This window comes from Rhipicephalus microplus, chromosome 6, assembly GCF_043290135.1.
Source record: "Rhipicephalus microplus isolate Deutch F79 chromosome 6, USDA_Rmic, whole genome shotgun sequence".
NCBI classification, from domain to species: Eukaryota; Metazoa; Arthropoda; class Arachnida; order Ixodida; family Ixodidae; genus Rhipicephalus; species Rhipicephalus microplus.
Genome location: NC_134705.1, coordinates 104701539 through 104726840, shown reverse-complemented (window position 1 = coordinate 104726840; position 25302 = coordinate 104701539). Strand labels below are relative to the sequence as shown.

The 25302-nt window shown below is 44.3% G+C and overlaps 1 protein-coding gene across 2 annotated transcripts in view; it reads right to left on the bottom strand.

The window, feature by feature from the left end:
- The window catches only part of LOC119185328 (uncharacterized), a 147465-nt gene that overhangs the window by 41782 nt on the left and 80381 nt on the right, over positions 1–25302 (bottom strand). For both annotated transcript variants that reach the window (XM_075866348.1, XM_075866349.1), the window contains 4 exons: positions 21589–21630; positions 20238–20285; positions 17325–17372; positions 13792–13839 (listed from right to left, as the gene is read on the bottom strand). In XM_075866348.1, the coding sequence (XP_075722463.1) occupies positions 13792–13839; positions 17325–17372; positions 20238–20285; positions 21589–21630 (186 nt within the window). The remainder of the gene's footprint in view (positions 1–13791; positions 13840–17324; positions 17373–20237; positions 20286–21588; positions 21631–25302) is intronic.

The window sequence follows — 25302 nt, the reverse complement described above, 5'->3', positions numbered from 1 at the left end:
TGACCTCGACTGCAGCGACAATGACAACCGGAGCGTCCCAGCCCGCGATCGTCATTCATCAACCCAGGGAACCACCAACGTTCCATGGCTCATCGTTTGAAGACCCGGAAACCTGGCTAGAAACATACGACCGTGTGGCCGCCCTCAACCACTGGGACAACGAAGAAAAGCTCCGTCGTGTGTACTTCTACCTGGAAGACACCGCAAGGACCTGGCTAGAGAATCGGGAGTCCACGCTCCGAACGTGGGATGTCTTCTGCGGCGCATTTCTTCAAACGTTCGCAAGCGTCGCTCGCAAAGAGAGGGCCGCTGCTCTACTCGAGACCCGGGTTCAGCTACCAAATGAAAAGGTTGGAATTTTCACAGAGGAGATGACCCGCCTTTTCCGTCACGCTGACCCAGACATGCCTGAGGAAAAGAAAGTTCGTTTCCTCATGCGAGGGGTCAAACAGGAGCTCTTCGCGGGACTAATGAGGAATCCGCCGAACACCGTCCAAGAATTTGTATCCGAGGCGACCACCATCGAAAAAACGCTGGACATGCGCACCAGACAGTATAATCGTCGCCTGACTCCAGAATGCGCTGCTGCTCAAGCCAGTGACTCCGACGACCTGCGTGAAACGATCCGAGCGATCGTGCGGGAAGAGCTGCGCAAACTGTTGCCTTCGGCGCAGCCTCAAGTGGATTCGATCGCCGACATTGTGCGAGAAGAAGTCCAGCAATCGCTTCGAATTCCCGAAACACCGCCGCCCGAGCCAGAAACTATGAGCTACGCCGCTGCAGTGCGCCACAACGCTCCTCCCCGTCCACGCCAAAACGCCGCCCCGTCACACTTCCGTCACCAGACGCCACCGCCGCCACCACCCCAACCGACGTCCTACCGTTCCCCAGCGGGCCAGCGCAGTGCACTGAGGAAGACTGACGTCTGGCGCACCCCTGACCATCGCCCGCTCTGCTACCACTGCGGCGAGGCCGGACACACATACCGCCGTTGCCAGTACCGACAGATGGGACTGCGTGGCTTCGCCGTCAATGCACCGCGTCCGCAGCCAGGAGATCGGCCACGTGACATCGCTGACTACCTGGCAGGAACTCAATGGACACAACGAAGTCCTTCCCGTTCGCCGTCGCCCAGCCGCCGCATGTCACCGCACCCCCGGCAGTACTCTGGCCCAACGCGGGGCCGGTCTCCTAGTCCGTATCCGGGAAACTAAGGGCAGCAACCGATGGAGGTGCGGTTGCTGTGCGACGAACTACCGAAGATCCTCCGACGACGACGCCGACGCGACGTAGCTTTTTGAATACAACCCCAACCAGGCAAAGCCCTGAAGACAAAAGCTCACTTACCGAAGGTGGCCGGACGACGCAACATGGAAGCAGCGGAACAAGCCGACGCAGCCGTGACCCGACGCCACGCCCTAACTGTAATGCGAGACGGCGAACTAGCGACCTCGACGTTCTTATCGACGGCCACAGTGTGACTGCTCTCGTCGATACTGGAGCCGACTATTCTGTCATCAGTGGGTCGTTCGCCGCGAAGTTAAAGAAGGTTAGGACAGCTTGGAAAGGCCCTGAAATCCGCACAGCCGGAGGTCATCTCGTAACGCCTGCAGGAATCTGCACAGCGAGAGTCACCATTAACGGCCGTATTTATCCTACAGACTTCGTAGTCCTACAGCGTTGCTCGAGAGATGTCATCCTTGGCATGGACTTCTTATGCCTCCATGGTGCTGTCATCAACCTAAAGACAAGGTCGATAACGTTATGCACAGAAGAAGCACTGCCGCCGCGCACGCCGTCAGGACACCATGCCTTGAATGTGCTGGAAGAACAAGTCACCATTCCGCCTCGCTCAAGCGTCATTATTTCAGTCGGCGCTCCTAAATCACCTGACTTGGAAGGCGTCGTTGAAGGCAGTCAGCATCTGTTGGTTACCCGAAATATTTGCGTCGCAAGAGGAATTGCAGAGCTGCGGGAAGGCAAAGCAACGGTTATGCTCACGAATTTCAGCAATGAGTACAAACATGTGAACAAAGGAACAACGGTCGCATACATCGAAGAAATTGTCGAAGCCACCAGTGCTTTCGCCCTCGCCGATTCTGCGGAACCTGCTCAGAGGAACCAAGCCCCTCCCATAGCTTTCGACGTCAATTCCAGACTTCCGAACGATAAGCAAGAACAGCTCAAGGCCCTGCTCCTGCAATACGAAGATTGCTTTTCGTCGTCATCGAAAATCCGGCAGACCCCAATCACGAAACATCGAAACGAAGAAAATGCCAGACCACTCCGTCAGAGTCCGTAATGGGTTTCGACGCGAGAACGTGAGGCAATGAAGAGACAAGTTGATGAAATGCTGCGAGATGACATTATCCAGCCGTCCAACAGTCCGTGGGCATCCCCCGTGGTGTTAGTGAAGAAAAAGGATGGGACCCTACGTTTCTGCGTCGATTATCGCCGCCTGAACAAAATCACAAGAAAGGACGTGTATCCTCTCCCACGAATAGACGACGCCCTTGATCGGCTCCATAACGCCAAGTACTTCTCGTCAATGGACCTCAAGACTGGCTATTGGCAAATCGAAGTCGACGAAAGAGACCGAGAGAAGACGGCGTTTATAACACCGGACGGCCTCTTCGAGTTTAAGGTGATGCCCTTCGGTCTTTGCTCAGCGCCTGCAACTTTTCAACGCGTTATGGATACAGTACTGGCAGGATTGAAGTGGCAGACTTGCCTTGTGTACTTGGACGACGTCGTCGTGTTTTCCTCGAGTTTCGACGAGCATCTTCGGCGCTTTGAAGCTGTACTTCAAGCCATCAAGACGTCCGGACTCACACTGAAGCAAGAAAAGTGCAGATTTGCGTATGAGGAGCTCTTGTTTCTGGGGCACGTTATCAGCAAGTCTGGAGTTCGTCCCGATCCACGGAAAACAGCCGCTATCGCCGACTTCCCGCCGCCCACTGACAAGAAAACCGTGCGCCGATTTCTGGGCCTGTGTGCCTATTATAGGCGGTTCGTGAAAAACTTCGCCCGCATCGCCGATCCTCTCACTAACCTTACCAAGGCCGACGTGGAGTTTAAGTGGGAAACGCCGCAGGAACACGCTTTCCAGGAGCTTAAACATCGCCTCCAGACGCCTCCGTTACTTGCCCATTTCGACGAATTCGCCGAGACAGAAATACATACTGACGCAAGCAGCGTAGGTCTTGGCGCCGTTCTTGTGCAGAGGGCTGACGGACTTGAAAGGGTTATTAGTTACGCCAGCCGATCGCTATCCAAAGCAGAAGCAAATTATTCCACAACAGAAAAGGAGTGCCTCGCCATCATCTGGGCTACGTCGAAATTTCGCCCCTACCTCTACGGCAGGCCCTTCAAAGTTGTGAGCGACCACCACGCCTTGTGTTGGCTAGCCACCTTGAAGGACCCTTCAGGTCGCCTCGCACGATGGAGCCTGAGACTTCAAGAATATGACATTACTGTCATTTACAAGTCCGGCAAAAAACACTCCGACGCTGACTGTCTCTCTCGTGCGCCTGTCGACCAACCGCTACCCGACGACTCGGATGACGACTACTTCTTGGGAACGATAACTACCGACGACTTCGCTGAACGAAAGCGGGCCGACCCGGAACTTAAAGCCCTAATAGAATACCTCGAAGGCAGGACCGCCGAAGTCCCGAAGGTATTCAAGCGCGCACTTGCGTCGTTCTTTCTACGAAACGGTCTTCTACAAAAGAAAAACTTTTCACCGCTTCGAGCTAAGTACCTCCTTGTGGTGCCTTAAGCTCTGCGACCAGAACTCCTGCAGGCCCTGCACGACGATCCGACGGCAGGGCACCTCGGTGTTCCCCGCACGCTCGCGAGGATACAAGAAAGGTACTACTGGCCACGTCTTACCACCGACGTCACTCGTTATGTGAGGACATGCCGGGACTGTCAGCGACGCAAGACACCGCCGACAAGGCCAGCGGGACTTCTGCAGCCAATTGATCCATCTTGCCGACCTTTCCAGCAGATTGGTATGGACCTAATGGGGCCGTTCCCGACGTCGTCTTTCGGAAACAAGTGGATCGTGGTAGCTACCGACTACCTCACCCGCTACGCCGAGACAAAAGCCCTGCCAAAAGGCAGTGCATCCGAGGTAGCTAAGTTCTTCGTCGAAAATATCGTCCTGCCCCGCCGCGGTGGTCTAGTGGCTAAGGTACTCGGCTGCTGACCCGTAGGTCGCGGGTTCGATTCCCGGCTGCGGTGGCTGCATTTCCGATGGAGGCGGAAATGTTGTAGGCCCGTGTACTCAGATTTGGGTGCACGTTAAAGAACCTCAGGTGGTCAAAATTTCCGGAGCCCTCCACTACGGCGTCTCTCATAATCAAATGGTGGTTTTGGGACGTTAAACCCCACAAATCAATCAATCAATCAAAATATCGTCCTACGTCACGGCGCCCCGGAGGTCCTTATCACCGACAAAGGAACGGCATTCACTGCCGACTTAACTCAAGCGATCTTGGCATACAGCCAAACAAACCACCGCCGGACGACAGCGTACCACCCACAGACCAACGGCCTCACCGAGCGGCTTAACAAGACGATCGCCGACATGCTGTCAATGTACGTCGATGTCGAACACAAGACGTGGGACACCATTCTTCCGTATGTGACCTTCGCATACAACACGGCGGTGCAGGAGACGACGCAGATATCTCCATACAAGCTGGTCTACGGAAGGAGCCCGGCAACTACGCTCGATGCCATGTTACCCAACGTCACCAACGAAGAAAACCTCGATGTGAGCGAGTACCTTCAACGCGCCGAAGAAGCCCGACAACTTGCGCGTCTTCGTATCAAGAATCAACAGACGACCGACAGCCACCGTTACAACCTTCGACGACGCTTCGTGGAATACCAGCCCGGTGAACGTGTTTGGGTGTGGACGCCGATACGCCGACGTGGACTAAGTGAAAAGCTTCTACGACGGTACTTCGGACCGTACAAGGTGGTTCGACGTCTCGGCCCACTTGATTACGAGGTTGTCCCCGACGGCATCACGAACTCTCAACGACGCCGATCGCGACCTGAAGTCGTCCATGTCGCGCGCCTCAAGCCGTTTCATGCACGTTAACAAACTGAAACAGTGTTTTTTGTATTATTGTTGTATTGTAATTTATTCATTGTACTTTCTTGCATTATTATTGTACCTTCATCTTTAGTTAAAGCATCGGGACGATGCCTTTTTTCAGAGGGGGGCAATGCCACGTTCCATTTCACAAGTTTTTGTTATCGTTCCGAAACACCACACGATTCTCGGCGCAAACCGCGCCTACAGGTTTCGAGAAGGTTCCGGACTGTAGTAGATAATTTTGATAAGATCACGCCCACTGTGCGAACTGTACAGATTGTTCTGGAACCTACGCCACCGCCAGCGATAACGCTAGAACATTCGACGGCAAGGGTATAAATGCCGACGCGCTTCGCCGCCTGTCAGTTGTTGATCGAAGGCCGACGCTGCGTTCGCCGCTATCAGTCCGAGACTGCTATCTGTGCAAGACTGCTGCTGTAATTAGGCTTTCCCTTTACCGGGCACAGGTTCGCCCAAATAAACAGTTCAATCCCAACACGAAGTTTTCTGTCTTTGGCCACGTCACGATTCCGTGACAATATTTTCATTTTGTATTGGTAGCCCAGATATTTGTTCTTGGATTCTCTTGTTTGGAGGAAACATTGAAACCATTTGTAATAGCCCGATATGTACTTTTATTGACTTACTCACATTGTTCTTTAGTCTTAATGTGGATATTACGTGAGTGACTAGTGATAACGCCTCTTGAAAGGTAGCTTGTGATTACCCCTTCAGACAAAATCTGTTAGTTATGATTATCCGCAGAGTGTGAAAGTGCATGCAAAGTTTAGAAACTGGAAGTCTTTGCATGGACCATTGGTGATCACAACTGTAATGCAATAACAAGTTTTGCATGTTGTGTTGGTGCGTATCCAAAAGCACTTAAACTTTGCATAAGCTCTTAGCGAGACCAAATATTCGTTTCCGAATATTCAAATACCCTGCGTGTACGTTCATTCAAACTGAATAGACAGAATTCCCTTTTCTTTAAATTCGAATAACCTGATAAGCGGCTTTCAAGGCCGAATTCACTTTTATCTGGCTTATCCGAATAGCCTGTTTAGCGGCTGCTTGCAAGCTCTACATTGGGCCCGTTATTTGAAAGTTTCAGGTTTCGTCTCTATTGGCCACAAGTTATCTCAACGTCCACATTTGTTTATTCAAACCAACAATAAACCTACTTGTAAAATTATTTCCTATGCATCCCTTACGTTTGTTGGTTCTCTCGAAACTATTGCGTGTAACAAAAAAGGGTAATGCTATTTTCTTATTTTTTGCTTCTTACATATCGCCTGAAGAATACTTATGTATGCAACGATCTATATAATTGCCTCCTCCTGTACTTTTTTGTTATTATTACTCACCTTTCCTGTCTCTCTTATAGTAAAACATAAATAGCCATGCTCTACATGATCTTGCATGCGCGATGTCATTAATTGATATGATATATTTCGCGGCACCCTAACACCTCTTGTTCACCCTGACCCTTTTTCTGCCCCTTGGCTATTCGATAACATATATGATTTTGACATACAAGGCTGTGCCCGCTTGATGCCGTGAGATTACTTGATATGGCATCAAACGACCGCGTCTAATAGCGCGGAGTCGCGGTGATTCACTGCTATTTATGTTTTTATTGCTGAGATCTAAACGCTTAAACATCAAAATACGTATCCACTGTTTTTTTTTTATTTGAGCTAAGTTAGAAAACCCCAGATTACATTGCTGGGTATTTCCTGCGCAGATCCAATGAGCTTTGGCTCCTGTTGCTGCTTTTGTTGCATACGGTGATTCCGCACATAGAAAGAAAGTGGAGGTAGTTTTAGATTTTGCTTGCAGTTTCTTCCTGCAGCTTTTTGAGCAAGGTGCAGACCTTGCTCAGTGAAGTTTGTATTATTCGACGGCCTTGTGGCCTGGCGGCAATTGCAGCACGGTCACTGATGAAGCTGAAAGACCAACGTCTCTACAATATACTGTAAACTCTCTTAGAACTGCCTCTACAAGTACATTTAAAGGGACATTAAATAAAAATTATGACTTAGTCTAGATTGGTGCATTGCATTCAGAGAACTCAAATGCCACATGTTTCACTGGCATAAGTTTATTATTGCCGGAGAAAATAAAGGTTGAAGTTTCATTTTTAAATTTCTCTCTGAGGACTTCGTGCGTCACACAATCAGTTTCGAAAGCCTTTATTGTATTTTTTCCACAGCGTCTCAGCGACGCTTTCTTCAACTTCGTATACAAGGTCTAGGGAACTCACACATGACAATATAGTTCAATTTTATTGAGTAGAAATTATGTAGGACCCAGCAGACTCCTTCATAATTTACTACGTCACGGTGTTTGATGCGTACGGGAATGTCACGGTAGCGTCTTCAACCGCATCTTCTTGCCTGTTTTCTCGTTTACAATGCGTACTGTTGCGGTAAGAGAAGCGTTTTCGCAATTGTTAACTTTAACTCAACTAATACGCGAGAATTTGTTTTGCTCTTTAGTGTCCCTCTAATTGACCGCAATTTTTATGTAGTTGGAAACACGCAGTGCGCCATTATTCGTCAATATGTGAATACGTGCACATCTGCAAAGCGTTATTGACATTTTGGGGATTTAATGGCTGATTGAGATGAATACTACGACTCAAAATTTTGCAATTGGTTCGGAAAGCTTGAATGAGCCACTAGTTATAAGTTCTAGTGCGTTAGCACGGCTATTATTCTACTATCTTACCACGTTATACTTCAAGCGTTAACAAGAGGTAGAGAGTTCGTTGGCGTTTTGAAGAAACTGATCATGCATGCCTCTGGTGGTCCCTAGGGAACTAAGATGAGTACCCTTGCCAAGTACTACTACGCTATGAAATAATACTTTTTGCGAAGCTTGGAAACATGCGATTAATCATTCTTTGTTATTATATGTGAAGCGTGGCACCTTCAACACTCCCGTAGGCACTATGTGTTCTTCTTTGATGCTGTGGTTTATTGAGAGGAAAAAATTAAAATGCGTTTGGTCAACTCAACTACGTTGAATAATTGTTGAATGATGGAAGTCTTGACCTACAGTATTTAGTTGTTTTATGATTCTGTTTATAATGCCTACTCAACAGAAGAGTTATCATGGGAACTTCACTGCGTGCTCTTATGGCTAAGTGTTTTCTGCTGCCATAAACTATGAATGGCACGTAAATAGATAGTTCAGTTGAAGGTAGCTCATTTTTTGCAGTCTTCTGTTTTGTTCTTTCGCACGAAGTCATTAACGTTGATTTTGAACAAGTTTTTCTACATTGTCGCAATTGTTTTTCGCAATAATTACTTACTGTTGTTCGGGTGTACATATACAAAATTTTCATGATAACCATATAATATAGTCACTTTCACTACATTTATTTCGCCTCATGCTTGGTTTTTGCGCTGTAGTGGCTAACATGACTGTGATGATGATTTGATGCCCGTGGGCATGAAAATATAGCCGATGAAGATGACACTGCTTCATTTGCCGTACCAGGGCCCAGCAAAACTAACATACAAACAACTGGCAACATTGCCTGTAAAATAGTAACGTCAAGCCATGACCACGATTCGTCCTTCAACGTTTTTTTCCAAAACGTCTAAGCTTTGATAATATAGACAAACTATCCTACCAGTATTATCAATGACATTTGGGTAAGCTCTATTGAAAACACAGTTAGCCATGTCATGCGCTTATTTTTAACAAGGCTGTCTGAGGCGATTTTTAAGTTTCTAAACATTGTAATGCCAGCCTGCGATGGAATGTACCAACAGGTTTTTGAGGTTGAAGATGGGTTATATTGATGTATTGGAAAGAGGCGCTTGTGGCACTGACGCAACTTTCCTAAACATCACAAACTACATAGCATCCATAAGAATAAACTCCTGTGCAATGTAAACTACTTGATTCAGGTATTCAGGGCCATCTGAGCTGAAAAGTGTAGAGCGGTTATTTAGAGAATGTACGCACGTGAGTTAATGACCGCAAATAATCAGTATTGTTGCGACAATGCAGATGTTCCACTTCAAGGCACGCAGAATGGTGTCCATAAACCTCTCGAACGTTTCCAGTGCATTGCATAGTCCGAATGGCATCACGTTGAATTCACAGAGCCCATCAAGGGTTACAAAGGCAGTCTTTTTCTTCTTTTCTGGGTGCATCGGAAATTCGCCAATAACCGGATGATAAATCTACGTAGAAAAAATTAAAAGACCCAATATAAACAGTCTATTGCGTCCTCTATACGGGGCAGCAGATATACGTCTTTTTTAGTCACGGCATTCAGTCGATGATTCGACGCAAAATCTTTACGATCTATTTTTTTGTAACAAAGATTAACGGTGCTGCCCACGGACTGGCTGACTCTTGTACCACTCCCTTTCGCATCATTTCCTGCACTTAGTCGTTGATAATTTATCTTTCTGACAGGGAAACATGATATGGTTTTTGGGGAATCGGACTTGCCGCGCCAGTGTTGATGGTATGGCGCCTTCGAGGCAGGGGGATAGGAAATACTTTGCCATTCTGCGCAAAGTAAAATACCGAAGCGTGCTTCAATAGCACAGCTTCATTAAATTTCGGTGCTCGCTTGAGCTAAGCGACCTATTTATTGTTGCCATAAGCGCCCTGTCCAAATTGTGACAACCAGTTCCGTCACGTTCTCCCGGCACGTCTGTGAGATCGACCACTGATAAGGTCGCGTGTTCTTTGCTGACCGAAGCTAATTTCAAACCATTGGTTAGTTTCTCTGGCTCAGAGGAACAGTTTACAGTCCATAGGCCAGTTCGTCTGCCATCTATCGACACCACACAATGGGGAACCAACACATTCTTCTTCACGCAGCTTATGTGCATTAGTTCTACGCTCGCATCGAAGCAGTCAGAATTCGCGCCGCGACAGACAACAGGAACACGTACGGTAGACAACGCAGGTATGAACGTGTCGCCGCAGACACACAGCGTAGGTTGGTCGTCCGCTGGAGTTTCCAGAAGTTCTGACGGCATCTCGCCACTCACAAAGACTTTCCCCGTGCGGCAGTTCATAGTGGCACCACATTCTCGCAGAAAGTCCATGCCGAGAATGGCGTCATGTGTTGACCGAGGAATAATCGCAAACTCCGTCGTTATCATAAGGCCTTCAAAAAATACTTCAGCACTACACACACCATTAGGGCGCAACGGCTCTCCACTCACTCCACAGAATGTCGAAGTTTCATCCCAGGTAAAAATGACTTTCCGCCCTAACACGTCTTCAAAGGAAGCACTCATCACGGATATCGTTGCACCTGTGTCGACCAAGGCCAACACAGGCAAAAACTCTACCAAAACACGCAGTTTGTTGTTAAACATACGCAAAAGAGGTATTTCTGTCAGTAGCACGTTTCCAGCGACCTCGGCCCCATTGGCCGCGCTGGCTAGTTTTCCTGGGGCGAAGAGGACGCTTTGCGACGCAGCGGTGAAGGAGAACGATGAGCACGAGGTCGCAGTGGGGGCGTTAAGCTCTTGTCAGATGACGGGGAGTGGTTGCGGAAGTTGCTGGGCCAATAGTTGTCATCAGGTGGTATGTGGGCCGGCCGCCAAAAACCATGAGACTGTTCGAAGGGTTGTGAAAAGTCAGATGGTTGCTGATACCGAGGAGTCACCCGACGGTTGAAAAACCGCGATATGTGGTCTGGCACACCACAGAAATAGCAAACCGGCCGAGGTCGAAACGTTGGTCGCTCGTCGATGAATCAAGTGTCATCATTTGTTCTTGTGTAATGGATGTACTGGTTGGGCATATCGTAACGAGACGTCGGGTGTCGAGGAGGCATCCGCTGAGAGCGCCGGTATTACCGCGACGCGGGAAATCTGGTTGTCATCCTTGACTGTGGAGCTGGGCTGAACTCCACATTTGCCGCGCTCATCGTCGGTCGCCGTGGAGTCAAAGGAGGCACATCCATAGCCTCGTGGCAGACACAACTAACTCGGGATGGTCAGCTGTCGAACACGACATTTCTTGGTGGGACTGTTTCTCGTGAACAATCTGTCGAGTGGCAGAAAAGAGGCCGAGGCCAAAATATGTGTCCACACTGGCCTGGTGTGGATCTGGTGTGGTTGTGGACTCCGATGCGCAAGCACGGGTTATGCCAAAATTTTTGGCCACTTACGATGGACCTTTTTTCATTGTTGGCAGACTTACAGAGGTAAACTACGTAATAGCTCATAATGGAATAATTGGAAGCGCAAACCAACGGTACACAAGAGAAGAGACAAACAAGCGCTTGTTTATCTTTTCTCTTGTGTCCCGTTGGTTTGCGCTTCCAATTATTCCATTATCATTTGTACCAACTAGCCCGCCTGTCAAACCTATGTAATAGCTCGTCTCACGGCCAGTGGTCGATGAGCTGCCAAAACTCATGTGATTCATGTTGCCCGCCTGAAACTGTACACGCCACGACAACTCGACTGACTCGTCCGGTGGCCTTCGTCTGCGCGGAGAGGAATGTTGTGCACATGCCAAGGACAACGAAGCGTATACGGTGAGCGAACTTGTCACCTGGAGTGAGAAAGAAAGAAGAGGATCAGGAAGATCTCTGACCAGCCGGCCGCTTCGGAGCTGCCTCTCACGACCTAATAAACGGCTCCTTTCAATTTCTACCGGTCTCTTTCAAACATAACAATATATTCTTTTCAAGGTTTCCCGGTACCTTCTTGTACTGTCTAGCTCGGACCACAAACATGCCGGATACAAAAATATAGTTTATTCACCATCATACCATTTATAAAACAGCATGAGAAATACTATGAAGGCAAGGAATAATGCATGATACATAACGCAGTGCCGCGTAGAATTGATTTTCTAAGTCTACTGCCCTTTTTGGCTTGCAGGTTATGTTTCGTCAGACGCATAGCTAGTACGTAAAATGATGCTGCAGCGTTACGCTACCCATCTTTGTAGATCTTGGAGGCTTGTTTATTATTTTTCTACCAATTGTATTTTAGGTGTCTTATTTAGATGGGAGTTTGGATTTTTAACTTAGCTTATAAAATTGAGAATTAGCAGACTGATTGCCACACACTGACACGAACACAAGACACAAGTTTTGTTTTATGTTTTTTACTCGCTTCTTATGGAAGCATGCACGCTTCAGAAAGGATCGTCAACGACTGTGCAAAGAACATCCAGGATTATTTTTTTAAGGTTTTAAGCATATCTTGTTTTTATACGTCACTAATTGTGTGACTAGCCATAGTATTTTATTTTGAGCCTTGCGTTTCGTTTGCCTTTTCAGATAGTTTGTCAGCCTCTGGTGATGAAACGTAGCTGTTTTCGGAAGTTGTTTTTTTTTTTTTTGCTGACAATTATTGAAGAGCCACGAGAGGAGACAAGGAATTTCACACCTGCAAAAGGGTTTTTATGCAAGTAATATTCGTTGATCATAAAGGCTGCTGTATAGACTACTATTTTATCTTATAGAATTAGGAATTAGCAGACTGACTGCCACACACTGACATCAACACCAGACACAAGTTTTGTTTTTTTCTTCTACTCGTTTCTGGCAGAAGCCCGCGCGCTTCACTAAAGATCGTCAGCGACTGTGCAAAGATCGAGAATCATTTTTTCATGCTTTTTAGGCGTACTCAGTTTTTATACGTCACTAATTGTGTGATCAGCCGTTGCATTTCATTGTGAGCCTTGCGTTTCGTTTGCCTTTTCAGATAATTTGTCAGCCTCTGGTGAATGAACGTTGCTGTTTTCGGAAGTTTTTTTTTGCTGACAATTACTGAAGAGCCACGACAGAATCTCACACCTGCAAAAGGGTTATCTCGCAAATATTATGCGTTCATCATAAAGTCTGCTGTACAGCTGACTTGGCAAGTTGATCATTGAGACCGTAACAAAACTGCGTGAAAATTCGTGGCTGAGAAAAGACAACACACAAAGGAAACGCTCACTGAGCGTCATCGCTTCTCGTTTGTGTTTACTCCATACTGTCAAGTTTTCTTACGCTGTTTATTATCATAATAAAGCGTGCTGCCGCTTCTATGGTGTCGGAGAATTAGTGCATGAGCTTGGAACGAAGAAAAAAAAACACCAGGCCTGTGCGGAACGCGCAGCATAGCCACAGAGAAAGCGGAAGGCCGGGCTTTCAGAGCCCTTTCTGAAACCCTTTGGGTGACCGCTAAACTTGTTCGGTACCCACTATGCCATTATTATTCATAATTTTTTAGTAGTAGGCCGACATTCACCATGCTATTTTTCGTCATTCTTCGGAGAAGTGTGGTATCCGCTAAACACTGCCAAGGAATTTAGTGCCAATTGTTCATGTAGGGGCTCGTGTCGATGAGCAATTTTGCCTGAAGTGGTATGTTGAGCAGTTATGTGATCAAGACAAGCTGTTCTATTGTGTTGGAGCATTGGACGACCCACTCAGTATGCTATTCGCATTGTATGACGCCAGCACCAGCATGATTCCGTAAAAGAATGCTGCGCTTGCACGCAGTCAACGTGGGTTTGAACTCCACTGTGTCCTTGGTACTGTTTTTTTCCTTATTGCGTGAGAAATTGGTTACAAACGGGGGCAGTGGTTGTGGTGGTAAACAACTACGGTAACGTGCGTGACCATATTTTTGGTCTTATAACATCTTTCGCTATAAAAAGGTGCCTCCTGACAAAAAAACACTTGCCCGTTGGAGACCAGCACCGGATCTTCCAGGTAATGAAGAAGGTGAACGCTGCAACGAGTAAAACACGACACTTAAGAAAACAAACGCAGTGAAGCAAATATACACAAGTTTACGATAAATATATAACAAAATAAAAAAAGATCATTGCTGAAGAATCAAAATATTTTGGTTTCCCACGTTCAATGTGTCGTCTCCAGATAAATAATAATGCTATGTCGTTATAATTCACGAGTAGAGTCTATGCACACGCTTATGGGCACTTCCCGCTTGCGATAAGTGAAAAATATCATTACAGCTTTACGAGTATGCCATTGCCATTCTCACTCTTAAAAGGGTTGATGATGATGATGAGCAATGTGTGCGGTGTAGCATCCCGAAACCATCATAAGGTTATGAGAAACGCCGTAGTGGAGGGATCCGGAAATTTTGACAACCTGCAGTTTTTTAGCGTGCACCCGCACCTGAGCACACAAACCAACCGCATTTTTGCCTCCATTGAAACTGCAGCTGCAGCAGCCTGGATTCGATCCCACGACCTGCGTGTCAGCAGCCGAGTGCCTTAGCCACTGGACCACCTCGGCGTGGCAGAGTTCAGAGAGAGCACACGGAAAAGGGCCACGTTTTTGTGTCTACGGTCAGCACCAGTGCGTCAAACATTAACCTTAACTTCGAAGTTAAGGACACCTGCTACTGCGCACTAGAACTGAGCGTGGACAGCTAAAGAGTTGCGATGGAATAAAGATGCGCTTTGTAATAACGATTTTTAAGTATAACATAAGCATAACGAGTTTTATTTCGCCAGTTTAAAACAATGCGTAATAAATCAGTTGCCTTGATGAGGATGACTAAAAAGGATTATTATGCACGACAAATAGAGCAGGCGAATTGTAATTCGGTAAAACTTTGGCAAATTGTAACTGACGTTGTCGGACACCCTCCCGCTTCTAAGGTGCTTCCTGATGTCATCGACTCCAATACGGCTGAATCGTTTAACACTTATTTAGCCTTCATTAATCAAACACAAGTAAAAAATCCAAGGAACCCTACCAAGAACATGGTCTCGCAGAGTCCAATCCCAATTTTTCTGTCATGTGTGACATCAACGTTGAGGAAATCATATCAATTGTGTCAGGAATGCCAATGACTAAATCGGCAAGCCTAGACGGGATAACTGCAAGGCTTCTTAAAGAAAATTTATACGTCCTCGGACCGGTTTTATGTCGACTATTTAAACATTCTGTGAGAGCAGTCATGTACCCTTCTTGTTTAGAAATTGCATAAATTGATACATAAAAGTGGCGATCACTCTCCACCGTCAAACTTTCGACAAATCTCAGTTTTGAGCATAATTAACAATATTAAAAAATTCTTGCCAATCGTTTGTACAAATTCATTGCGAAATATAACTTGCTCTCCCTTCAGCAACACGGATTTAGACCAAATTCTACCTCCACCACCGTTATGACCCTTACTCAAGCAATAAACACTACATATAATGAAAATAAATTAGTAACAGTTATCTTTCTGGACCTCAAAAAAGCCTTTGACACCGTAGACCACAGATTACTGGCAAGTAAATTACCACATTATGGTTTCCGTGGGACAATATTTCAACATCTTTCAGATTACCTGAAAGATCGTCAACAGACTGTATTAATTAACGATTTCATGTCATCTCTGAGCCACTTGAGTACTTATGTTCCCCAGGGCTTGGTGCTGGGACCATTGCTCTTCTCATTGTATATTAATGACCTTCCGCAGATATTCCAGCTTTATACCTCACTGATGTATGCTGACGATACTTGTGTCATAGTAACAGGGAAAAATCTAACTGATCTTGAATCGAAGTACAATATAGAACTGGAAGAGGTCGCTCATTGGTTATCGAATAATAAACTATCTATAAATACCAATAAGACTAAATGCATCACGTTTAGCTCTCGGTTAATATTCATAAACGCTAATGACATAGAGATAAAAATTGCCGATTTAGTGATTGAGCAAGTAACCTTAATTATATATCTGGGTGTCACTATAGATAACAACTTACATTGGCAGATGCAGATTCAAAATGTGTGTTCCAAATTAGCCTCAGGGTGTCATCCACTTACTCAGGCTCGTCAATAATTTAGTACCACTACTCTACGAATGCTTATTGTGTTTTCATTCATTGTCATATCTCATATTGCATTGAGTCTTCGGGCGGCACATACACAACTTACCTGGACCCGGTTAGACGACTTCAAAAACGGGCTGTAAGGATCATTACTCATTCCAAGTATAACGACTCCAGCAAACCTTTGTTTTCCAGATTACTTATTTTCCTCTTCGACAAGCTATGCAAATTAAAACTAGCCAAATGCGTAAACACTGTTATTACTTACAACCACCCTTTTCATGTGTCGATGTATTCCGCCCCGTCTCGTTCTACTAGACAACTAACCTTTAGTAAATGAAATATTTCACGAACTAACAACGTATATGGTGAACGGCTTTTACAGTTTGTTGGTATGAAAATCTGGCATGTTATTCGTTTTTAAAAATGTGTTAAAATTTCACTAAGGCACTAGAAAAACACTATTTAAAAATGCAGTGATTTATTATTGTCCTGTCATAATTAGTGTGATGACTGTCTTTATTTCAATATGTAAGTAGGTGTTTATTCAGTTTTTGTTCTCTCGTGCATTGTAACGGTTTCGTGCGGGTATTTTATGCACTGTAATGTTTCTTTGCCGATTCTTTAATACATTAGATTGTAAAAACTTTAGTTAATTCTTTATTGATATTGTATAACTATTTAGCTGCACTTTTCCGAAGTGCCTTTTCTTTTTCGGACCCAAACTAGCCTATGGCAATGGGTTCACACAGTATATGCAGTTTTTTTGTAAAAAGTGTGACCAATAAAATTCAATTCAATGCAATATGATATTGATGTGTGTTAACACTTTCAGGAGCCAGCATTGCGACGTGCTGCAAAGGTGGATTCTTTTTTTACTAAACTCTCGGCATACTCATACTACGGTTCGCAAGCACATGTGCCAAAAATATCCATGTTTAGCAGATGCTACAGATGGTTACACCATGTAAAAGACCCCTGTTGCTGCAGCCTGGCGGAACAGCGCAGGTGCACGAACGATCACGCCAATCGCTATAAGAGAGGAAACGAAGGAAAAGACCATGTAAGTGCTGGTGCTTGGTGGACTTTCTGCAAAGTTGGGATAAACAACACAAGCAAGCCCTCCTCTGAATTTTGTTAAGCCACGCTATACATATTGCTCTTTATCAGGACCAAAAACGTTTTACCCACTGCCCCCTTACCTCGACGCTACGCACGATACTCTTCAGCTTGATCGAATAAGCACGTTTCACGCTTTTTTTGTTTTTCGAAAACAGTTTTCTTACTAGCTTACTGGGTAAGCGAAACTTTTTGATGCCTTTCCTTGCTCTTTTTTTACTCACACAGGCCTGCAACATGATGTCTCAAGCTGTATTTTTACACTAAAGATGGCAATTTTCTTTAAAAATATACTTACCGCAGGTTGACCAAAGACGACACTGTCCAGAGATAGTAGATTGGAAGGCTGAAAAAAGTATTGCAAGATATTGAAGGTAGGAATGAAGCCTATCGGCAATGTAAGCTGAATGTTTATTTAGACAGGCACTTGAAAAGCAGCAGTAGTACTTGTGCAACTACCGATATTATACATACAAGAAAAACAAATCATAAGTACAATGTAACTTCAATAAAACTCTGCAGATAATGAAGTTAAGGAAAGAAGAAAAGACGTAAATTGTAGTAACCTTTCTGCAAAGTTAAGATAAACAGCACAAGCAAGCACTTCCCCCAAATTCTGTTTAGCCACACTATACATATTTCCCTTTATCAGGCTCTAAGAGGATTGACCCACAGCCCCCTGACCCCGATGCTACGCACGATACTCTTCAGCTTGATAGAATAAGCCCGTTTCCCACTTTTGTTTCTTTTACCAAAACACTTTCTTTACTAGATTACGGATTAAGCGAAAGTTTTGCTGCCTTTCCACACTCTTGTTTTTGACTCACACACACCTGCAACATATCCTGTTTTTCGCTTCACCTTCTTTCTATTTCCTAGGTGTGTGCATAAATGACATTACATCTGCCAGCCATCTTTCGCGAAGATGATTTTGCTGAAGAAACAATAACTCCTGCGAGTACAAAGACTAGGTCACAAGGTAATCAGGAAACGTCTTGAGGACGTCACACTTTGCAACTGCTATACTAGGCATGGACACCAAGCTCATTGTCATGTATTCGATAGAGTAGAACAATCATTCTGACACACAAGATGTTGAATGAAATCTGCGATGCAACAGATGTCCAAAAAAGGTTGCGTTATACAAGGCAGCCGTTGCGTAAATGATTGTGCGAAAGCCTTAAAGAAACTATTTTTGATCAAGGGCGCATATCAACTCACTTCTGCAAATGAACCTAACAGTTAAGAAAACACAGCGCGGATAAAACTTTTCAAAGTCAACAGTTAGAGTCAATCAATATGCTCTTTTTTGTGAAAGCCACAATAACGGGAATGCTTATAATGGTCACCTTTCCGGCAATACAAAAACTGTTTGTAACTGCCATTAGAAATTGTCAAAGTTCTTTTAATAACTAGCCCACGATTTCTGTACACAATTCCCGCATAGACCCACAAAAGTGGTTGCGAGTGTGTCTAAGCGAACTTGAGTATATTGAGCGAGTCAACATAGGTCCGCAATGAAATAATGTAGGCAGCCATGAACTTCTGTAGCTAACTTTTAATAACTGTTATAAAAGGGGGAATCCCTGCGGTTATGGTGGGCATCGCTGTTTTTAGAAAAAGACGCGTAGGACTGCGTACCTCATCACTTTTCTCCACCAACCACTCAAATACGATAGATCTGACCAACTTCGCACTGCTGTCAAGTGTTTCCCATCGGTGTAATAACTGCGGGTTACTGGTATAATCACGTCAATGAGAGGGGGTCGGATAAATTAACCTTCATAACACAAAATTGGTTTGTTGTTTGGGCGATTGTCACCGAGTACGCTGGGACTAATATTTGTGATTCTGAAAGAGAACAGGAAACGTGCTCTTAGGTAATTTAACAGATTATGAAAAAACACAAACTTTTGTTACCCTAGTGTGGTAACACGTCACATTCGGACTGCGAGGTGCGTCAAAACAATGGCTTCAAATCCCCATCAATACTTTTTGTCTCATTTTTTCTTTGTCTTGTCGCAGTGCCCCTATTTCATCCAAAATTACAATCTGGGCACCACGTAAATCCTCAGAATATACTTAAAAGCGAGCTTTCAGCCCTTAGTTGGTGTCCCAGTTCTCCGCGCGCAAATGTCCAGTGCACGCATTGCAGCGAGCCTATCTCGAATTACCCAGTGGCGCACAGGTCTCATCACCATATATAGCACTGGGACAGCGTAAATAGGTTTCTCAACAGGATGATCTGCACCCTAACAATTGTTTTTCACAGTCTTGCCATGCCGTAGTACGAAAACCGGGGATGTAGAAAACGGGAAAAAGGACGGCACACTCTTTTTCATGGTTTCTCATGACTATCTGGCCTTGGTGGCGAAAACAGTTCTAATACGGTCACTGATTGCACTACGTGTGGGGTGAATGGTACGGTAGTTAAGTCAACAGCAGCTTTAATTGAAATGCTAAGCAACTCGAAATGTAGGCACCACACTGTTCGCGCATCTCTGTATCCGCACTGTAAAGGGTTCTGTATTGATCTACCATCTCACTGTTCGTTTCTTTTCTCCAATACACCACTCCCCTTTGTCATTCCCTTGTTATGCTACATATGAGTCATGATTACTCATAGCGTCGTTCGCCTTCTTTCTCCCTTGCAGTTCTTCGCCATTCCATCTCACTTTTTTTTCTATTATTTTCTCCCCGAGAGCAATGCGCTAATATCATTCGCAACAGAATAGAAAGTTGGGCGAGTTGGTGTATATTCATATTAAAAGAAAAGCGGCGCACAAAAAGACGGAGACAAAGAAGAGAACCACACACAGCACTGCACAGGAAACGTGAAAAGAACCACACACAGCAGCACTGTGTGTGGTTTTCTTCTTTGTCTCCGTCTTTTTGTGCGCCGCTTTTCATTTAATTTGAATATCATTCGCGTAAATGCTTTTCTTTTGTTAGCAAGCCCAGAGAGTTTAGAATTTATGAGTCTAAACTTCGGACAATGGCTGCACAAACTTTTATCCCACCTCGAATAAATTATAATTTTCTTTGCTTTATTTCGTCTCACCTGCCTTTCCACAACTCATCTCCACTCCCTCCCTTCTTCTCGTGCACATCAACCGTCATGTGCCCAACTTTCGAGGCTTAACAGGCAGATGTCTTATGCTTCCTTTTTACACTGAACATAACAGCTTTTATGATAAAATAAAACACTTACCGTAGGTTGACCAAAGACGACACTGTCCAGAGATGGGGGATGGGAAGGCTGAAAAGAGTATTTGAAGACACTGAAGACACGGATCAACAGTAGCGAAAGTGTAAACTGAATGTTTAAATTAGCCAGGCACTTGAAAAGCAGCTGTATGATTTGCGCAACTACCAATATTATACATACAAGAGAAACAAATCGTAAGCACAATGCAACTTTATTGAAAATCAGCAGATAATGAAGTCAAGGAACGAGGCTAAGACGTAAATTTTAGTGTCATGTGGTGTAATGCTTTGGAGTATGATGCAAATAAAGTAGTATGCACAAATCGACAACTTGCTGACATCAGAGACCACAGCGTCAGCCTACAAATTATGCGCCTGAATCTCCGCTAACTGATCTACAGTGGTGGTCGTCCGCTCAACCATATTATTGACCATAAAAGTATTATAAAAACAAGCAGAAAAGCCCCCCACCCCTATAAGGCAGATAAAATAAAACATATAACCACTTCTGCGCCCTCATGACGAAACAATACTCAGCTTTCGGGTCCTGTCCACTGGCACTCGCAACTGCATGCTGCAATCACCCCAGGTGCTTTTCTTTCGTCATAGATCTTAGTTGAATCACAGTGAGTTACTGACATATAAAGTCTTAGCTGATGGCGACAAAACACACGGATGACAAGGCACTGTATGCGACTCACCTGGCGCGCAAGCAAGCCAGCGCGATCCGCTACACGCCACATGGCCACGTCCTCAAATGATTTTAGAGTAGATTGAAAGTAGAGCCATCTTAAAAACAAATCTACAAATCCTTCTTGCCACTCATAGTAAATTACATAAATTGCAGTCTTGTCAGTCGTAACCGTATTTGAAATTTACCTCGCACAGTTTCCGTTCCGTTATATTTCGGGAGCAAATTTATATAATATTTACAATGCGAGAACATGAGTGTTTATAGTGCTATGTTTAGTCCTTTCTAACCTACTCTAATGACATCAATGACACTTTCTAAAATGTCAGCATTTTGGTTATGCAATTTGCTGCCCCCCAATGAAATCTTTTATCAACCAGAAAAAATTTTCACGAAAATATGCTACTTTATCTCAATTGCATAGTATGGGTTGAAAATTGGCCTAATATCTCCACGCTTTGTTGGCAAGAGCTCCAACAGTGATGTAGATGTCGCCATGACAGCTGAGAAACGTGTTTTTGCGTTTTATAGCTTGTCTTTTTTTTCATACATACTACTCCCACATTGGTTTGAAGTTTTATTTATCTTTTTATTCAATATTTGATATACATGCATATAGTGTCGTGATTTTTTTACCTAGTTGCAATAAGATAAAATCACTTACCGGACTAAGTCTGAGAGCTCCGGCTCCTCGTGGGCTTCCAGGCTGAAAAAAAATAGCGTGAGAATGGGCAATAAATGAAAACTTGATTATGCTACCACCTAATGCTCATGCTCTCAGCCAGGCGAATAAAACTCAGTACACCCTGAAAAAGACCTGTTGGTCAAAAGCAGGCATGTCAACCTCGAAAGCCCATATGGCTACAGAAAGCAGCTTGAACTTATCGCACCTTGTGGCGCGCAAAGCTCACCCGATCTTTTTCTTGCGGTAAACATGGCATTACTAAAATGGTACTCACCAGACTCTCACTACATCCCTGGAAATGCGTGAAACACAGGCGACAAAACAATCACTAAGATATTCACAAAGTTAATTATGTTGGAGAAGCTTGTTCACAGTTGATTAGGTAACAAGCTAATCTTCATTGCCCGTGCGTAACTCTTATCAAAGAAACTTTTGCCGCCACCAGAGCATATTGCTCTCGCCACCAGAGCATATTGCCCGTGCTCTCGAACATTTTTAGGTGACTAAGGGCTAAAGATTTTAGTATAAGCACTGACTTCACAAGATGAGAAAAAAGTCACGGAAGCTGCTTAAGGGACGCGTGTCAGATGGATCGTAGCTGCAATTATTCACCCATTGCCAGCGAGGATCACAAGACTTGGACCCTACAGGATAACGCCAACTCACTAGAGTGGTTCCGTCAGAAACGGGAGTGGTCGCAGCTGAAAATTTCGAACAAATATCAGTACCTCTCGACGATGACAAATCGCACATGGGCCAAAGAACGTCGCTACACTAGTGGAGAAGCCTGGCCAGTAGTACCAACATCTGAGGCGGGCATAGATTCTCTGGATGCTCAAGTGACCAACTGTGGTGTCGTCACAAAATGCTCTAAGGATTCGAGCCCAAAGAGAGTGAGGTAGAATATTTACCCAGCGTTTACCACTGTAGTGGTAATTATGGCAGTACAAGACGCTATTGTCGACCTCCAATGGCTATAGCTGCTGACGAAGCAGGCCATTATGGCGATTGGGGTGTCAACGAAGACGGGCTGTCAACAAAGAGGGGGCTACAAAAGCACTAAGTATTGCCAGACATTGCTGAACTTGGCTAGCGATGTGACGTGACTACTGGTCACGCGATCCTGGGAAAAAAGTAATTTGGCATGCTGTTACGTTTGTCTTGGTACGAACTTGTCAAATTACTCAATTTTACCAGACATGTTCTGAGCGTTTTCACCAGGGGTCCAGAATTTCAGTCACGTCATCAAGTGTTACGTGATTTTCAGTCACGCGACAGAATGTTGTGAGATTTTGTGTGATATTCAGTCAAGCGTATAGTTACGCGACGTAACACGATTCTATGCCCGTGTCTAGCATCGTGGCTTTAGTCGCAGTGACAACTTTTGCTGCAAAAATTCCAGAACACGTTGATGTTTTATTGTCGTTTCTGACACTAAGACGGAGACTTAGTTGCAGGAGGTGCATGACACGATGCGAAGAGATTTTCTTTTTTAACAGCAGAAGTAAAAAAAGGAAACAGACCTTTGAATTCAATCAACTTGCACAATACAGCTTCTGTTTAAGTAAAACAACTATTTTTGTTTCCTAAAGGACAATGACAACCGTATAGTAGCTATGCTTATCAATGATGACGTAGTTGAGTCACTAAGTTGGTAAGCAGGTGGTGATTCAGTAGAAAAAACGCACCCCGACGAGTGAAAAACTAGATCATAAAGTTTGTTGCTAGTTTTACAAGATTGCTCACAATCCACCTTACTTAAGCACTACAAAAAAGGAAAACTTCATTGTAACAAAGAAACTTGAAACGTTGGACAATATTTCAAACACGACTTGTACCTGGAGGCGAGTGTCGTCAAAAATACTTGTCTTATATTGTTCAAAGCTGTGACCTCATAGCTCGACGCTTGAAGAAAAATCTGGTGATCAAAACGTTGACTCCAGTGACATCTATAATTTTAAAGATTGGCCATCACATGAATAAGAGTGAAGTTTAAGCCCACCTTTAGAGCCTAACTGGAATTCCAACTCACCTTACTACCAGAGTCTAGAAATTACTTTAATACTTCATCATACGTAATGTAAATATATTTTTATGAATCGCAGTAATTTCTTGCCTTGCCAAATAGGAACCCCTCAAGAGAAATATTTGGAAGCAATATTTATGCAAACTCTGTGCTATTTGCTATTAGTGGATCGCTACGTGAAGACAAGACGTGTCCCGAGGATATCTTCTACTGTGGAGTTCAGCAATTACACGTTTTTGCACTTTTTACAGGAATAGTAGAACCCTGTAATGAATTGGGCTCAGGGAGGGCTTAAGGTCGATTTGAAAGTAACTACACTTACAACAGCGACTGCAGTTCTTCATTGCAAAAGAGCATTGATTTGCGCCCCAGCAGATAATAGAGCGGACGAATCCAAGTGCCAGTTCGCGTACCAATTAAATATATTGCTATCACATACATTTGTCTTGGAAATATGTGTTTTGTTTTATGTTCCCTTGATAAGTAGTTCTAATTTGACAAATAGCCATGTGGCTTCTCTCACAGGCTGCTGACTGCTGCTTGTTTTCTGCTTCCATTAAAATACATGTAGAAGTACGTAAATCAAAATTTTGCCGCTACATTTTAAGTAGTTCTCCTTCCACCTGTTTGGGTTGCACAACACTGGGCATATACGATTGGTCCTAAACAGTAAACCATACAAAGAAAATGCTGTTTGTGAAGTATGTTATGCATACCGTAAAGTTATTATGTGAAACGTTCTTTAGACATCATTGACTACCTACTTACAAAAAAAACATAAATGACAAACACGAGGAATGAGGAGAACTCCTGCTCCTGCGTACTTCTGGGCTCAAAAGGAAACAATTGGGCAATGAGACACGTAGAATGTAAGCATGTGCATGATATCAGCTCTGGGGCAATTGTTTACATAGATGAAAACATTCGATGTGCTATAAAAAGGGTTGCTTGGACAAAATCAGCCTGTCCAATTAAATTTCAATGAATAACTGTGAGGAATCATGCTAAATCTACAGGAAGGAGTTCAATATTACATGATAATCAGTTATGTCAATAATTACGTGAAGTTTCTCTATTCTTCTTTTGTGTAAAGCTACATGATTTCAGTTCAGTAATAAAAATGTTTTCCAAACTCCTACTTCATCTCTCACGAAGTGTTAAACAGGTTATTGATAGGAAGATAGAAACATGGTGACCCAGTGCACCACAGCTTACATAATCTTTGCAAGAAGTGGTCTCAGACACTTCGAGTGTGTAAAAAATAAATTTTCATTATTTTATTTCTATTTTCCTCAATCCTTCTATCCTTGTATATCCCGTTCTTTTTTTTTCACTCTCATTTGCTCGCTTATTTTCGACGCGAGAGATTTTTTGAAGTAAAGCAGCCACGTTTAGTGTATCGATTATTCTTTCTATGAACCTAGCCGCATACATCTAGCTGTTCTCATGATCAACCCTGTAAATTGAGGTAAACCTCTTTTGATTGTGGTAACACAGTTTCAAGCATATAACTCGCTGCTCAGCACATGAAAACTTGACAGATGCCACGAGCTTAAGAAATCAATATTGTGTGAAGCATGTGGATGGAGGATCGCTGTGATGTAATTTTCATAGATGAAAACGTTACGATTGGGCGGCAAAACATGTAGAAATGCACGCAGAAAAGT